At 40.7% G+C, this 17,933-nt stretch overlaps 1 protein-coding gene across 1 annotated transcript in view; it reads right to left on the bottom strand.

The window, feature by feature from the left end:
* The window catches only part of NEB (nebulin), a 103,120-nt gene extending 85,495 nt beyond the window's left edge, over positions 1-17,625 (bottom strand). Inside the window, exons 1-23 of the mRNA XM_030453844.1 lie at positions 17,523-17,625; positions 16,680-16,781; positions 16,034-16,099; positions 11,789-11,833; positions 10,645-10,845; positions 9,945-10,052; positions 9,093-9,197; positions 8,685-8,789; positions 8,470-8,574; positions 7,641-7,745; positions 6,613-6,717; positions 6,317-6,424; positions 5,657-5,773; positions 4,985-5,086; positions 4,795-4,902; positions 4,596-4,700; positions 3,822-3,920; positions 3,252-3,356; positions 3,047-3,154; positions 2,031-2,342; positions 1,696-1,902; positions 1,362-1,466; positions 294-401 (exon numbers count right to left, since the gene is read on the bottom strand). Of these exons, the coding sequence (XP_030309704.1) occupies positions 294-401; positions 1,362-1,466; positions 1,696-1,902; positions 2,031-2,342; positions 3,047-3,154; positions 3,252-3,356; positions 3,822-3,920; positions 4,596-4,700; positions 4,795-4,902; positions 4,985-5,086; positions 5,657-5,773; positions 6,317-6,424; positions 6,613-6,717; positions 7,641-7,745; positions 8,470-8,574; positions 8,685-8,789; positions 9,093-9,197; positions 9,945-10,052; positions 10,645-10,845; positions 11,789-11,833; positions 16,034-16,066 (2,496 nt within the window). The 5' untranslated portion in view covers positions 16,067-16,099; positions 16,680-16,781; positions 17,523-17,625. The remainder of the gene's footprint in view (positions 1-293; positions 402-1,361; positions 1,467-1,695; positions 1,903-2,030; positions 2,343-3,046; positions 3,155-3,251; positions 3,357-3,821; positions 3,921-4,595; positions 4,701-4,794; positions 4,903-4,984; positions 5,087-5,656; positions 5,774-6,316; positions 6,425-6,612; positions 6,718-7,640; positions 7,746-8,469; positions 8,575-8,684; positions 8,790-9,092; positions 9,198-9,944; positions 10,053-10,644; positions 10,846-11,788; positions 11,834-16,033; positions 16,100-16,679; positions 16,782-17,522) is intronic.
* Positions 17,626-17,933: the final 308 nt, after the last annotated feature.

Here is a 17,933-nt window from a genome sequence, read left to right as displayed (position 1 = left end):
GCACAGAGAAGGAACTTTAGAGAAGCTGAATTCTAAGCACATACAACAAGCAGCCCCAGCTCCCCAGCACTCAACACATTATGAGGCATTTCCAAGGAACCAGGGGCTTGGGGAGGCTCCTGTAAACAGCTGAATTCACTTATTAGTTTACAGTGTCAGAAGAGTTTCAGTTCTCAGAGTTAAGTGTCTGTGTCCCACTGCATGTGCACAGCAGATGCTCTCTAGCACAGTATGCTGCAGAGAGCTGCAGTGCAGGAGATGTATGTATCCCACTTCATGTAAATTATACTTACATCACTTGCAATGTTTCGAGATGCTTTAGCAGCAATAATAGGAATGGCATCTGGTTTCAGATCATACCCCTTGGCAATGGTTTTTTTCCACTCTGCTTTGTAGTTAGCCTTGTAGGGAAAAAAAGAGAACGAGTTTGCCATGTTACTTAAACAAAGTTGTTTAAGCCCATTTTTAGACATAGGGATCAAAATATTCACTTTAATATGTGCAATTGCAAGAAAAGCAGTGTTTACCTGCTTATGAACTACAGTTATGTTATGATAAATAAATATACTACAAAAATAAGAGTTTAATTCATGCAGCTAAAATCCTTAACTCCATAAGCATTCTTTGCAATTTTAACGTTGAACAATCTTACCAGTGGCATTCCCTTTTTCAGTTGCCTCAACTCTTAGAAATGTTTTCCTGTTAGCTTAAAAATCAGGCCTTATGGTCTGAAATGACTGAAGAGAGCAGCCTGGCTGAGGATTTCTTTAGCAATTAGCATCTGGACAGACAAATAATATTTCAAGGCTTTCACAAGATGGGGTTAAAGGAGATGTCAGCTTTTACCTCGTTTCTGGGGGTTTGATAACTCCCCCCAAAAAATGTAATATGAAGGCAACAAAAGTGATGCTATCAGTGAGACCTTTATGGTGCTGGTTGGATGCAAGGAGTGACAGAGAGCAGAGCAGCTGAAGAGCAGAAAAGGACATTGCTGTCTTTCCACTGAGTTTTCTTTGAAAGCCCAGCAGCAGGAAGCAAGTTACAGAGAACATCCACTGCTTGTTTATGCAATGTGTTTTGGATAGAAGCCTATGACAAGTCTCCAAAACCCTAGGAATTTGATAATAAGTCATGCTGGGTGCCTCATTCAGCCTGTCCAAGGAGTTTGGCAATAAAGCCCCAAAATGTGTTTCTGTTCATGTTTAAAAATCTGCCTAACAAGCAGAAAACTGGAAGTTTAGCTGAATTCAGAGCTTGTGTGTTTCTATGCTCAGTATCAATGCATGAAGAAATAAAAGTTACTGTTGCTATTAAGTGAATGCCAAATAAATATGTTATTGAACCATTGGTTATATGCTCACATCACTCAAATTGAAGGCGTTGACTCTGGCTTGAATAAACTGAGGAACATCAGCATCCAAGGTGTATTTATGTTTTACTTTTTCACCCTCTTGCTTGTATGTTCTCTGCAAGGGAAAATAAACAAACGCTTGTTGAGAAGTACAAGATAGATAACATGAGTGTTAAGAAAGAAAATGCAACAATGTTTAATTCATGGCAACAAACTGCTATTTTTTAAAGTTTTTTTAAAATTGAACATCTCTAGATGGAATATCAGGCAGTAACACGGAAATCATAAACATGCTTTAAGAAAATAAAATCACTATATTGTATCAGCAATGAAAAATTTCTTACATCATTCAGTTGCTTGGTGTTTTGCTGAGCCAAAACCATTGGTATTGAATCTGTTACACTTGTGAATTTAATGGTGTCAGGGTGCTGACGATATTTCTTTTCATTCAAGGCCTCTCCAGCTTTTTTAGCTTTCTCTACATCTAGTGAGCCAAGGGGGATCCAGCCAATGCCTTTCATCCAGTTGTTATAGTCTGCTTTGTATACATTCTGAGAAGAGAGGAAAAAATGTTTTAAAATTTAGGAATGAGGAAAAAAAAATAAAATTCAAGGACCTGTCCTGGGTCTTCACAGTTTTAGCTTGAGGAATATCCAGAAATCTCTGAGGTTTTACTTACATCACTCTGAATCTCCATCATATTTTTGGACAGCTCCACACTCATTGCATCTGGCAAATAAGTATAACGGTGTATGATGTTCTTGTAGTTATTGTTGCTGATAATCTCTTGAGCCTTCTTGGCACCCACAACATTGACCATATCCAGTGGAATGTTGTACTTAGTTTTTGTTTTCTCATAATCTTTCTTGTACTCTCGCTCAGACTGCATCTTGGCCACATTAGTATAATGAACGAGTTTGGGATCATCTTGGAGACTCCTGAAGCCAATGAGTTTGCCCTTGGAAAGCTCATAGGCTTTTTTATAGTTAACCTGTTTGAATATAAATAAAACACAGAGCAATAAATAATATAAATATATATATTATTAATATAAATATATATATTAATATATATTATTAATATAAATAAAACACTTAGCAATAAGTAAACTAAAAGCAAAGGCTACCCCTTTGCTTTCCACAACGAGGATCCCTCATGTTTAATACATCTTAATAAAACCAGACACGAATCTCTTTACAATTCACTGCTAATTATCTTTCTGAGGAGTGTTATCTCACTGGTACTGATCATAAGGATGAGAGGAGTCTTAAAATATTAAGGCACTCCCATGAGGCCAGCTCCAAGAATTTACCCAAACCTTAGTGATGTCCTAGAGCCTTTCATCTCTTTTGTGATCAAGCCTATAATTAAGAACAGAGAGAATTAAGGGGTCTGTGGCTCCCAGAGTGTCACTGCTGACCTGCTCCTCATGATTTACCTTCACCAGGCTGGGAGTACAAGACAGGCTGTTTATTCACAGAGAATGACACACTGAAACAGCCTTTTCCCAATGTAATTATACATTAGAGAAGAAATAAAACACCAGTAGGAGTATTCCTGTGTTAAATATGTCCAGTAACATGCTCAAAAAAGGCAATTAAGAAGTTAATCTTCTGATATCCTTAATAAACATAACTGCAAATGTTAAGTAAACTCTTTTGGATTCAACAGTTCCTTTCAGAAGGATGTACTTACATCACTAACAGCCTGCCTGGCAGCCTTGGCAGCTTGGATAGGAATAGCATCAGTTTTAAGATCATATCCCTTTGATTTTAATTCTTCCAAACCCGCTTTGTAACAGTTCTAGAAGAAAAGGTGAATTTCAAATTAATTGCTTCAAGCTACCAGAAACTTCATATTGTGAGTTGAATCAAGACCCCTGGATTCAAACAAAACTTACATCACTAATGTTGTAGGCATTCACTTTAGCCTGGATAAACTGGGGCACATCTGGAGGGAGGTGATACTTGTGAATGATTTCTTCACCTTTGGATTTATACTCTATCTGCAAAGAAAAATGAAGAAAGCAGTTTAGGAGTTCTGTGTTTATGGACTGCAAATGCTAAATAACATGGAGTGACACAGCTTAAAGGTCTCATGTTGCCTCACTCAAGACAGAGATGAAACCCTGCTCCTTGACAAGTGAGTGGTATAAGCCCCATGAACTTAACTGGTCCAGAATACATCTTAGAGTGGTGGACATAAACAGAACCACAACCATGTGCTCTACAGCTGGACAGGAACAGCCACTTCAGCTAAAACCCCTCTCAGTTCTAGGTGGTCTCTGGGTGATCTCCCACTGGAACAGAACTGTGAGTGCACAGAAATGTTGTTGTGCTTGAGTGTGTGCACATCCACCTGCAGATCCATTGCAGGTGTTCTCCTCAAACTGGATGGTAAGGTGAAGGTGGCCACAGTGCAGGAGTTGGTAACACCAGAGTGAAGCACCATGCTTTCTGAGTTTACTTACATCACTCAGCTGCTTGGTATTGATCTCTGCTTGCTTCTGTACTGGAGAGTCAGTCACTTGAGTAAACTTGGTTTGATCAGGGTGTTTTTTGTAGGTGTGCTGAGGAAAAATAATAAATATATTGGCAGAAAATGCATATAAGGAAAACTGTTTTATAAGACAGTACCTGAGGGAGGAGCTACGGCACGCATGCAAATCACACTGCCATGCACAATGTTCTCATGTTAATTTCTAACAGAATCAGAGAGCAACCAGATTTCTGAAAGCATTTTTAAAGTATTAATGTAAAAGGCCTTGAGTAGGTTGATAAATATTAAAAGGTACAGCCTACATTGTAATTATTATGCACACTATAGTATATACATTTTAGTATAGTACATACAAATATATATTCTAAGTATTTTCCACAAATTGATAAAGTAACTGAAATTAGTATAATAAAATAACTAAAGGACTTTTAAAGGATTCATGGAAAAATATGTTGATTTAAGCAGGTAAAGCTGGAGGTTCATTCTTCATTTTGGTACTGTTCCTCTCATTTTATATTGTATTTATTAGGAGAAAAAAAGATCGTGCTATATCTGTTTTGGTCACTAGATGTCACAAAAGGCTCTAAAATACAGATTAACATGGTTTGGGTTTTTTCAAGACACATGTTAATAAGAGCAAATTAAAAGTCATTGAAGAGGAATCACTCTCAATCTTTACACACCTCAGAAGCAGACACTCTGCATGTAACTGGCTGTTTGATACCAACTGCTGTCCTGTACTTACATCTTTATACTGCTCCAAATTCTTGATAGCTTCATACTCTTGAGTTATGGTCTGAGGGAAGTAGCATTTTGTCTTTTCCTCCTCATAATCTGCTCTGTAATTTTTCTAGGGATAAAACCAACATTCAGTGAGGATCTGTAACAGAGGTTTCTCTGAAGTTAAAATATGATGGTGAAAACAGAATGGTTGCCACACTTACGTCACTCTTCATGGCCTCAACTTTCATACAGTGTACGTGATATGGGTCCTCAAAGCTGCCCAAATAGTGTCCCAAAATGTTCTTTTGATATGCATCTTTATATTTGATCTGGAAAAATAATCACAAGTTGATAAACAAAAGCAGTCAAGGACGTCAGGACCAAGCAGCATGACATAAATCAAATACATACATCACTAAAATTCTTCAGAGCAGCATCAGTCTGGAACTTGGGTGTGTCACAGTAATTTATACTGCTTCCTTTTGCTTGCTCATAGGCTTCTTTGTACAATTTCTGTAAAAGAAAACAGTGTCACATAATGCAGCAGATTTCACTGCAACTCACAATACATGAAAAATCACAAAACTGTGAAATGATTGCAAAGAAAAGCTTTCCCTTAAGATTGAAACAGAGGTGGCACTTTTTTCCCGACTATTTTAAAAAAAAAAATAAAACTAATTTCAGTGACTCTTAGGTTTGCAAGGGAAGACAGAGGGGTCTGCCCAATGTTTTTTGAACTTCTGGCACTGAGAAATATGCAGTCACTTTCCATACAGATGAAAATAACCAAAAGAGAGAAATTCAGAGAGCCATTCTGTAACCAGCATACAATCCTTAAGAACATGCAAAAGCACCACACATTCTATTATCAGCATCAGTTGAAGTTCCTTAAAACAGTGAGGGCAGAACTGTCACTTTGTGATCCATTTTCCACAGAGACCTAAATGAACTATACAGAAATTAGCTACCCTCATAACATGCCAGATACTAAGAGATCCAAAGGGGAATCCTTGTGAAGAAATGACAGATTGCTTTTATGGTACATGGCTGAAAACCACTCAGCTGTGCTTTGATGATACTTACATCACTCAGAATATTTCCTGCAGCTTTTAACTGCCTTAGCAATGGGTTCTCTGTAGCAGGAAGCACATTGTATTCTGCAATAGCTTTGTTCTTTTCATAGTCTGCCCTGTATTTTTTCTTTCCAAAGAATAAAGACAAAAAGGATGAGGTTTTAAAAATCAGTATTAAAAGCCAAACACTCAATAACCTATATCCATCTTGAAGCTTCCAGGAAAATTTCCCCAGCTTTTTAACTTAGGATTTATGATGGCAAAGGACCATGAAAGGCACTCAGATCAGAGGAGTGCATGGATGGTGAGAGGGGAGGCATCCATCAGAATGTCAGTAGACAAGTGGGAGGTGTTTAGTAGATGTACCCACTTCAAAGCCCCTCTCCACACACTGTTTTTACTCAGATAACAGTCAACATCTCAGGATAGTCAGATTCTCACAAGCTACTGGCATGAGATTGTCTTGGCTGATGCTCACACTACTGCAGCAAATGCAGAAGTCAGACCAGTCCTATGTCTGGACAAAAGATGGGCCAGCACAGTACCACTGAGTTACACTCAGCAAGGAGGAGTAAGGTTGAAAATACTGAGCCAGAATCAGGTTTAAGTTGGTCCTGGTTCACAGTGTTGGGTTGTTCTGACCAAAACTCAGTCAGCACATGTAACTTACCTTACTGACATTATCTGACACCCTCTTGTTAGCCTCGTATTCTGGAGTTTCAGTCTGCATGAAGTAGATTTGGTCTTTCATGTTTTCAAAGTCTTCCTGGTATTTTCTCTGTTAGGAACAGAAAGGAACAGATAACCATCTATCAAATGCACTTACAGCATAAATCAGCCCATCTGCAAAGTGGCTCCCAGAGATAGGACTAGTGGAACAGGCAAAAAAAAAATCAGTATTTTCCATGTTAACATAAGCAAAGGAAAAAGCTCTTCATTTCAAGATCTTCTGAAGAGTTCACTTACCATACTTAGATTTTCTGCATTCATTTTTGCAACTGCAATATCATAGCCTGGAGTTTGACTCCACTTGCCTTGGATCTTGTTTTTATAGTCCTCATGATAAATAACCTAGAAGGAAACCAAAAAATAAAATTTAATCCCCAAGATACAGCTCGATTTTCACCTGATAGTTTTGGGTTTACAAGTCTTCCTTTTAAAGTTGCTTTAGATTTTACATTTACCTTATAACCATTTTATCAGTTATTGTCACAGACACCTTAAGTATGGTGTCTGAAATATGGTTCAAGAAATATTCTCTAAATTAAGGATTTCTTCCTTTCACCTTTCAAACAGGCTCATTGCAATATTTTATTAGTGGGTTTGCAGCCATGAGTCAATGCTGTAACTCTCTAGTTGTAAGCAGCAGGTAATTTTCAATACACAGCAGTAAAACCATGCATGTCTGCTTCATAATAACTAAATTCTGAGCTGAATCTAAATCCTACTTTATCTTACAAGACTATGTGACTTGGTTCCAGTTACTTCAGCAAACATTGGTCTAATGGCTTGACACTGAAATGAAGATTTAGAACCTGTTCTGTGCAGCTGAGCAAGGGAACTTCTCAGCAAAACGGGGTCATTACTTGTAAGCAAGTAATTTACTCCAAAACTAGATACATATTTACATGCTATTATTTACATTTAAGAGAAGAGCAAAATGGATACTATTTATTCTCCTGTAAATGCAGAAAGTGTAAAGTAGGAGAAAAACAAAACAAGAAAAAAAAAAAAAAGAAAAAGAAAAAGAGCAATGTGTGTATGGTAGAAGCAGAAGAGTTTTGTGTAAACTTGGATTCAACAAGAATAAAGTTTTGCCTTTCATCTCAGACTTGGCTGGATTTTCTCTGAGAAAGAACAGAACTGAAAATCTAAGGGGTCTTCAGATAGGCTCTGGTCTTTTCTTTTGTTTTCCCCTTTTTTAGGTACCTCTTTGCCTCTCTAACTCCACCAGGAGAGGTTTCTGGAGAGAGAAGAGTACTGCATTTACTCACATCACTCAGCTGCCTTGTCACTTTCTTGGCTTGCTCCACATCAGGTGGATCTGGCAGACAAGTGTATTTAGACTTTCTCTCATCGTGTCCTTTTTTGTAGACAATCTGAAAATACAAAAGAAGTAAACATGTCCAGTAACTACCAACTCAAGCATTTACCCTTAACTCTGCCAGCACCACCATTAACAGAAGTAGTTCTGTGCTCAGTTACTGCAGCACAAACTCTTTTAATCAATGAATTCTGGAGCTCCATGTCTATTGATAAGAGACAGGGAAAAAATGAAAATCAGTTCCCTGGAAAAGTTTTCAAGCATATTACTCTGTTGCTTCTGATCAGAATGGACAATTGGACTCCTGGGCAGCTGTAAAATTCACTGAAATCTTTGAGCAAGACCTGAAATCCTTGGTTGAGCTCTGTTTATCTAAGTATCAGCAAATCACACAGCCTCACAAATTCCTGATTTTCTTACCACTGTTTTAGACAGACAGATCTGTAGACCCACAATAGTAAACTGGGCTTGCAGCCAAACTTGAGAGTTCCTCCATGCATTTTGGGTGATACTCAAGGTCTTCTTACTGATTAGCTCAGAAGCTCTTTAATAAATTATTTCATTCATTCATTCCTTCATTCATTCATAATCCAGCAAACAATTAGCAACAGATTGATACTCTAAAGAAACAGTACTGCTGTCAGAGCTATCAGTGCAAACCTATCACTTTTGTTTTCTGATCCATTATGAAGTGTTTATATCCAGTCAAAAGCCACCACAAACTCTACCAAGTGACACTCTAGCAGTGACCCAGCTGCCAGTCAGGCTTTGACACTTACATCACTCAGAGTCTTCTGAGCCTCTGCCACCCTTCTGAGCTCTGGGCTGTCGTAGTATGGGTAGAACAACGCTTTATCTTCTTCCCACTCTTCAGTATAGAGTTTCTAAGTAACAGAAAAGTGCCAAAATACTCATCATTAATTAATCTCTGACTTAGAATGTTTCTTGCACTTCAGCTGTCTAGACTTGTGATTTTAAAATTTGTTTTTCTTACCTTGCTGAACATTGCTGTGTTTTTTATTGCATTCACAAGCTCTGGGGCATCAGGGGGGAGCAGGTATTTGTCTTTATTTTCCTCCCAGTTCTGTTTATATAATACCTGGAAAGGAAGATCAGCATGTTGGTTAGTCTGCCATTAGAAAAATGTTTGCTGTTGTGACTAAACAACCAGCTCTAAAGATTATTTTAAGTGAAAGTTATCTTGAGACAGTGACATTTGAAGACACCAGTTGGAGACATTTGAGATTATATTTATACCTGACTTATTAACTTCCCTGCCATCTCTCCCTCTGCTTCTAAATAAACATTGCTTTAGTGCCCTAAACTTTAAACTTTGTTTATATCAGAAAGCTCATGATCCACTGAAGTTCACAACCCTGCCAGAACATCAAAAATCCCCCACCTTGCTGACTTGCTGTGACACCTTCTTTGCATGTTCTATATCCTTGGCCTTTTCATCCACGTGGCAAATAGTCCTGGCAGCTTCCCCAGCCATGCGGTATTTAACCTGCACCAATGCACAACAAAAAATATTCAATTTTACAGCAAAAACAGACAGTTGTTTTTTAAAAAACAACAGAATATTAACATTATGACACTTAATTCTGTAAGCACCCAAACCCTGAATTCAATAAAGCACTGAGGACTGGTTGTTCCTTAGAAACAAAGTCTGTGGAAACGAATGAGTTCTGTTAATTAATTAAGAAAGAAATGCAGCTTTTGGATTCATAGCTTTGAAACTGCCTAACTCTGTAATTAGAGTTCTTTCTAAGAGTGTGTATAATGAAGAGCAAGAGATGCCCTGTGCCATGCAGTACTTCTGCATTTCATGACCATGTGAACACCAACAAGCTCTGCCAAACCCAGGACACATCAGTGCCATGGTCGACAAGCAGCTTGGGCACAAAATCCCCCTGATGCCCCCCAGGCTGCCAGCAGGCTCTGTGGATGCTGCAGTGCATATCCTGATTAATTAACCTCATCCAGGAGTGGAGTAAAAGGTCCTACACACTCAGCTGAGCAGCAGGTAGGTGACCACCCCCTCAGCTTTTTCCCATTTCTAGGAAATCAACTCTCCCTGTTACTGTGAGGAGAATGAAGAACCCTTTCCAATGTGGATTTTGGTTTCCCAAACTGTGAGGTGTACTGGAAAAAAAGTAGACTAGTGCTGCTTAAAAGACAGAGGGGAGGCTGAGCTAAAATAATAATAACAGATATATAATTTATTATTTTTCTTGTGACAATTGATACCTACCTCACTGAGCTGGTCTTGAACTTTCTTGATTCTCCGAATTTCTGGGGTATCACTTGTGGAAGCATATGGCTTCCCTCTCTCTTTCATATATTTTTCTTTGTACTTGTTCTGAAATAAAATAATGAGAAATATAATTAACACATATTCTAAAGTTCTGGATGAACTGTATGTAGCAATTACAGATTTATTTACCTGGCAAGTACAGGAATTTGGGAAAGATTATTCAATAATATAAAGTATTAACCAATAATACTTGCAGGATTATGCTGATTTTAGACCTCCATCCACCTGACATAATAGAAAATCCATTTCTAACTTTAGTTTGGTTCAGATCATCTCTAATTGATTATATTCTCATTAGAAGCTTGGTATTGATAAATTCACAGTTATTTGCTTCAGTGTCCAAGGATAAGGATAATCTGTGGGTGAGGGTAACAGCCCCAGACCTTTAGCAGTGACCACTGGTAGGTAATGTACATTAAAATTGAGGAAAGGAGAAGCAGTGGTGCTTAAGAATTACCTGATGCACTTAAACAAGAAACAGGCAAGTGAGTGGCTAATTCCAAGCAAATGACACCAATACACAGCATGCAATGAGGTACAGGAGACCAAATAGTAGTATGAAAGTCTGCAATAACACCTATTAAATATTTTTAAAGTTGGTGTTCCTCAAGAAATAAAAGGCCTGTGAGCAATTTACCTCACTGAATAGTTCCTTCATTTTATTGCTGTGTTGCAGATAAGGTGTCAGAAACTTAGATGTGTCCACTTTTGTCCTTATTGTCTTCTTTCTGGCTGGAGCTGCTCCACCCTCAGCAGGTTTTTCATGCTTAGTGGTATGGGTGGTGGTTGTAGGACCTGAGAAGTCTTCGCTAATGGTCTCAGTGATCTCAGTGACCACCTGGGAATACAGAAAAAAAAACAATTACTTGCTTCATAACTGAAAAACATTTTTATGATGAGTATTTTTTACCTCCCCTATGTGCTAAAAGGATGCTCAGTTCTTCTCCAGGAATCACCTGTGAGATAGAAAATCAGTGGTACTTTGCCTCTAACTAAACTTCTAATTAAATGCTTAATGGCATTAACCATTATGCATGCTATATATCACCCAACCTAAAAAAAGGGATTAACTGACAGGCTGATTTCTGTATCAGACTCATGGAATCATTCCCCAGAGGAGCTGGGATTTCTGTTGTGTCTCTTCTAAATGATTAACATTCCCTGGGTATGTTGTTTATCAACATATTTGTACTGTAAGCAGTAATTTTATTAATGGTTCTAATTGACATCATTTAAAAATAATCATCATGAATTAAAAATGTGCTTCAAAAATCACCTGAATAAGTGGCAAGGTTTTTTTTCAGATCAGTTAGTGTTATGGAAAAAAAAAAAAAAAAAAAAGAAAAAAAGAAAAGTGCCTTTGAAAGGGAATGCATAAAGCTCAGATATCTGGTAGCTGTTTGCATTAGGATGAGACAAACCAGAAAACATGTCAAGCACTAAATATTAAAGTGAGAAATATACATAATTTATGTAACAGGAGGTTTGTTTACTTTGTGAACATCAACTGCATCTCACTAGTGCTGTGCCAGGATGCTCTTAGTTACTTCAGCATCACCACAAGCTTCTGTTTTAAAACTCTTTTTAAAAATGCAAGTGTTCATCTAAGTCTGGGCACTGAAAGCACTGGAGAATTTGAAACTTGCCAAGGTGAACATTGTAAAAAACACCACCTGCTGCTAAGTTTAAAACAAACCAGTGAAGCTGTGTGCTTTTCTTAGTGCATTATGCATTGATGGTATTCATATGTATACAGCATGCAGCATCACAGGGACCTTTACCTCATGTGGTTCACCCTCCTCAATAACAGTCTCTTCAATGTAGTACTATTGAAAAAAAGGAAAGAAAATAATAATTATTAGGCCAGATGGTATGGAATAGCAGACTATAGCCTCTGTTATGCTGTTTTAAAAAAAACCATTTCTGGAGATACATGTCTGTAGTTCATAGGTATCTGTGTAGTTACATCTGCATGCTTGGTAATTCTGAACATCTGTTGAGTTTCAGCATTAATGACTGGATATTTTTCCATACATTCCTCAGCCTTTCATCCTCCCAAGGCATTAATGAAGGATCACTATCTAATTTTATCTGCAAGAGGGAAGGTAATGATAAGCATGAGAAAGAACCAGTTTTCAAAAAACAAAAAAAAGGATCTTTCCAAGTGCATGGTAGCACACTGGGAAGACTATAGTTTCTGTCTTAAGTTGCCCTCAAAGTTGTTCCTCCGTATAGATCCTTGAAGAACATCAAGAGTTACTGGCTGCAGCTTCAGCTAAAGTTCACCCAAGCATGTAGGAATAATGTTCCTCCTGTGTGACCTGACCAAAATGACTGTATGATTCCTGCCTTCTCCATCCTGACAGCTACCATCCATTACCCCTTGAGCCAGGGCCTCAAGCTAGCATTCCTTCCTTGCTTTTCCTGAAGGTGCTGTCAGCCTCTTCCTCACCTCTGATGGTGCAAAGCCTGCTGACTGATTCACAGAATCCCAGAATGTTTGGGTTGGAAGAGACCTCCAAGCTCATCCAGCCCAACCTTTGGCCAACACCACAGTCAATACTAAACCCTGTCCTTAAGGACCAGCTCCAAATGCCTTTTAAATGCCTCCAGGGATGGGGACTCCACCACTGTCCTGGGCCATCCCAGTGACTGACAACCCTCTGAGTGAAAAAATATTTCCTACCATCAGGCTGACCCTCCCCTGGCACAGCTTCCATCCATTCCCTCTGCTCCTATCCCATCCCTCAGGAGCAGAGGCTGTTTCCCTCCTCACTCCAAGCTCCCTTCAGGCAGTAGCACAGAGCCATCAGGTCTCCTCTCACCTCCTCTTCTCCAGACCAAACACCCCCAGCTCCTCAGCTCCTCACAGGATTTGTGCCCCAGGCCCTTCAGCACCTTTGTTGTCCTTCCCTGGACACCTCCAGCACCTCTCTGTCCCTCCTGTAGTGAGGTGCCCAGAGCTGGACACAGAGCTCAGGATGTGGCCCCACAAGAGCTGAGTATAGAGCGATGATCACCTCCCTGTACCTGATGGCCCCTGAGTTCCTCACAGAAGCCAGGATGCCACCTTGGCCACCTGCACACACTGCTGACTGGAGTTGACTCACCCAGCACCCCCAGGTCTCTTTCCAACTCACAGCTTTCTAACCACACTTCCCCAGCTCTGTAGGTCCCCATGGGGTGGTTCTGACCCAGGTGCCAGACCTGGTATTTGGCCTCGCTAAACCTCATGCCATTAACCTTGGCCCATTAGTCCAACCTCTCCCAGTCCCACTGTAAGGCTTCCCAGCCCTCCAGCAGATCCACACAGCCACCCCGTTTGGTGTCTTCTGACAGACTCCATCACCAACTTGTTGTGCACCTGAGGGATCCTCACCAGATCACCCTGGAGACCCAACAGGAGCCACCTCCCTGCCTTACAGTGCTCGCTGGGCTTCACTCCTTGCCTAGCAGCTTCCCCTTCCCTTTTCCTCACAGCTTCTGGAGCTGGAGATGCCTCTGGTTGGAGCAAACACAGACGCCGCTATGGCCATGGCTACCCCTCTCCTGAGGAGATGTTCGCAGCCACGGCACAGAGCACCACGTACACCCTAACCAGAGTGTTGTGTCCACTTCTGGAGCTCCCAGCACCAGGAGGACACGGAGATGTTGGAGAAAGTCCAGAGGTCATGGAGCTGCTGGGAGGGCTGGAGCAGCTCTGGAGCCAGGCTGAGAGAGTTGGGGGTGTTCAGCCTGGAGCAGAGAAGGCTGCAATGGGGACACCTTAGGGCACCTTGCAGTGCCTGAAGGGGCTCCAGGAAAGCTGGGGAGGGACTTGGGACAAGGACCTGGAGGGATGGGATGAGGATGGCTTTGGGCGGGGAGATTGAGACGAGCTCTGAGGGAGAAATTATTTGGCGAGACCGAGGTTGCCCAAGAAGCTGTGGCTGCCCCATCCCTGGCAGCGCTCAAAGCCAGGTGGGACAGGGCTTGGGAGCCCGTGGGAGGTGTCCCTGTCCATGACTGGGCGGGTTGGAACTGGGCGAGCCTCAAGGTCCCTTCACACCCCAAGCCCTTCCCTCGGTCCATAAAATGGCGGCCACACGGTGGCGCCATCGCCGCAGGTGGCAACCGGGCCGGGCTGAGACATCGTCCTCTGCCCCTCGTCGCTGCTCAGTGAAGAAGAACATCACCTAAGACGTAGCAAACTGCTGCGATTTTATTAAAAAAGGTGCAGAACTTGCCACAGACTTCCCCGGGAGGAGAAAACATCAAAAACGCCGTTTTCACCTTAGAGAATCTCCTCGGCAATTGCACGCTCGGGGTGACGAGCTCAAACTGCGGCAACGGAAAAGCCTTTGGACCGAGCCATTAAAGATAATTTTAAAAAATCCGATTCGAACTTAAGCCCTTTCCCAAAACTTGTTGCTCCAAGATAGGCTCACACAACCATCTGGTGGTTCTGCCGCCCATTGAGAGGTTCTGAGGCCGTTCCTGTGTCCCACCTCCCACCAAGCCTTGGGTAACCCTGCAGCAAAGATCTGGGTCATTGAGTGGGGTTTTTTTGCTAATAACTCCAGAGCAATTCAAAACAGGATCTTAAAACCCGCAGTGTTTGCTTGGCCACTTGTCATTCAGCAATAATTTTGTGCTCTTTCCTAAGACGAGTTTCTGGTAGAACTCTTTAATACAGGCAACTCAACTGGAAGGGGAAATCTAGTTGAGAAAACTCTGGTAAGGGCTAAGGTGACTTAAAATTGTGCCAGATGGTGTTGTTCTTGTCTCATTTAACTTCTCACTATGAATACCTTGAGGATGGCACCCAAAGCAGCACCATCTTGGTCTGTTTGAGGGATGTGGTTACAGGAAAGCCGTTGGTGAAAATTAAAAACCAAGAATGAAAAGGAGTTGTGTAGATAAAAAGCCCAACATGCCAAAGTTCCAACAGTGAGAAATAAACATTGATGGCAAATAAATGTGCAGTTTGTTACAGAGAGCACATACTGCTCAAGAAGCAAAAAGGCAATTGTGAGTAAGGTGGCAATAGGAAACTTAATGAAAGACTGGTGTCTTTGTACCTGGGTGGTACATTATCTTTAAAAAGAACTTTTTGAACAGTGACACTTCTTTTCCAAAACACATTTAACCAATTTGACTGCCAAGCCATTTGATTTGATTGTAACATCTATAAAGTCAGCAGCCAGGACTCAATACTCTAAGACTGCCTGAAACCAACTGTGCATTGAAGATAGCATGGAGATAAAGAGCTGGGGGAAGCCTACATTTGTACTATCTTCTTCTTTTCCTCAAATGCTGAGGAATTTGTTACCATTAGTTATGTATTTCATACCACAATAGTAATAATGCAACAGGTAAGGCCACAGTGTTTGTTAACCCCCTGTACAGTTTCCATGGCAAAGTCATTATTCCAAGGGTACTTGCTCATAAAAGCAAACTGCAGGTTCCCCAGTTCCTGGGGATTCTTTTAACCAAATTACTGAGGCTAAATAATTAGGCGTATAACTGTGAGTTTCAGCAACCTATTGGCAAATTAATCCCCAGGGCAGCTCCATGGATATCTCCAGGTGTTGGTCAAAGCCCAACTCTGCAGTTTCTGAGGCTGGTGAATGGTCCCTTGGTGGCACAAAACTGCTGTGTGCCTGCATGGCAGTGGGCACAGAGGCAAGGTTAGAAAGTGGCTTTTAAAGTCATCCCCTCCAGCATGGATTGGATGCCAGAGGGCAAGCTGGGAGGGAAAAGAGATGGCCCACTGCATCTATAATTATGCAGAAGAGTAATCACATAACCCTGCAATGGGGGAGTGGGAGGGTTACAATCCCTTTTTAAACTGAGAAACTATGATAGGAAGCAGGGAGACTCCTGTTGATTTAATAGATATCTAATCACACCCTGATTTGCAGAGAGCAAACAGCAAGCAAACACCTATGCTCAGGAGCAACATCTCACTAAAGTGATGAATATATTCATTCACAAGGCAGGAAACAATTATTTCTACTTTCAGGTTTTCCTCTTACCTCCACAACTTCCTCAACTTCCTCATATTCTTCTTCCTCCATTTTGAGGGTTCTCTTTTGTCTCTCCCCCACTCACTGGTCACGCAGCAAATGAAAGGGTGAATACACAGTATTAGTTTAAGACTGCAAGTACTATGAAAAGCAACTAATTAAGTTCATAAAACACCTGTGTCCACCTGAACCAATTTACCAGATTTACCAATGGCCAATAGTCTGATCACCACCAAATTACGGTGGAGTTGCTGGATAATTAATGAAAGAATTTGAACAACAAAGAGAACTAAAGTTGGGATCTGGCATTACTTTGTTTTTAACCAACATGGGAAAGCACTGTGTTCAGTTTCAAACATGAGGATATAACACAATTTAGGACAAATATTTTATTTTAATATTAGTAACACTAATATTGGAATTCAATTGAGGTTAAAAAGAAAAATCAGAAGAAGTTTCTTGAAGGAAAATTTTTGATTTATTGGTTTGGTTTTGGTTTTTTGGTCATTATAACAAAATTATTTTGAGTTTTCTTTGTGACCAATATACACTATTTAAGCTCTGTTATTCAAGCTCCTGTTTGCATGGGAGCTTTATCTGTATATTTTACTATGTCCATTCACAAGCAGAAGCCCAGAAATCAGGAAAAGATGGTAAATATGACCTTAGGTTAATGATGCACTTTCTGTCTTCCCAGCATTAGCCTATATGGATGCTCTGGGGTTTTTTTAGCTCTTGTGCCTTTTTTCTCTGTATTTCTTCAGACCTGGAAAATAAGAGAACCCACAGAGTTGGCCGGATTACAAAGCACAGACTACTGTCAAAACCTTTAAATGAATTAATGAACACAACGCTTTTGCTATGAGGCAAAGGTACAGTTTTCCCCCCAGAGCCCACAAGCCCTGTTTCTAATGTTGGGAGGGGATGAGGCTTGGGAACAGCTGCTCCTGAGCCCAAAGATATTTGCCATGTAAGCTAATACTGCCGTGACGGGGGGGTTTTGTTTAGCTGCCTAAACTGCAATTCCTTCTGAGGCAAGTGAAGTCTGGTAATGCAGGTTAAATATAGGAACACTGAGCACTCTGCCTTTTTAGTTCCAAAGCGTTGGGAAAAACTGCTCCCCCCCACCCCCCAAAAAATTAAATTAAATTAAATTAAATTTGTTAAAGCAGCTATTAAAATGGTTTGGGAATGACTTGATTCACAAGTGGTGTTTTGGGTGGACAAGTAAGACAGTGTTTAAGAATAAACCCAGGAAGGATGGATTGGGTATAAGGATCCAACCCATACAAACTGTCACCATTACACCCATTACACTTCCTAAACAGCTTCAGGTCCTCTCACTGCAATTTGCAACTCATCAGCCAGACAGAAAATGGGATTCCCATGGGCAAGGCATGACAACTGCCCCAAAAAAACTACAGAGCCAGGAAACAGCTCAACATCCCATTCTAAGGAAATAAAATAAAATAAAACAAAAAGACAAATGTCATGAAAATGGTCTTACCAGCACCAGCCAGTAAATATCCTCAGAAGCAAACCCTCTCCAGTCTTCCCTCCAGAGCAGCAGAGGATGAGCAAGCCTGGTGCATGGGCTCCTAATTACACACGTGGCTAACACAGCCAATCTGGCTCCAGCCCGCTCCAATTTCAGCCCTAAATATACTTGGTGACCCCAGAGGAGGCCACCTGTTCACTGCACCATGAAGGAAAAGGGAGCTGAGGAAACCCAAAACACAGCAGAACCTGCCTGAGCTTCACCAGGACTCTGCAGGAACAGATCCCTGGCAAATCCAAGGGAGCACTCAGATGGGAAAAACATGCACATCTTCCCTCAGAGTTAATAATGATAATAATAATAATTTGAATTGACCCAGATAAATTTCATATCTCTACTTGCATTCCTAGCAGAATACAA

Source organism: Calypte anna, chromosome 7, assembly GCF_003957555.1.
Source record: "Calypte anna isolate BGI_N300 chromosome 7, bCalAnn1_v1.p, whole genome shotgun sequence".
NCBI classification, from domain to species: Eukaryota; Metazoa; Chordata; class Aves; order Apodiformes; family Trochilidae; genus Calypte; species Calypte anna.
The sequence above is the reverse complement of the archived record's forward strand: the minus strand, read 5'-3'. Positions and strand labels throughout refer to the sequence as shown.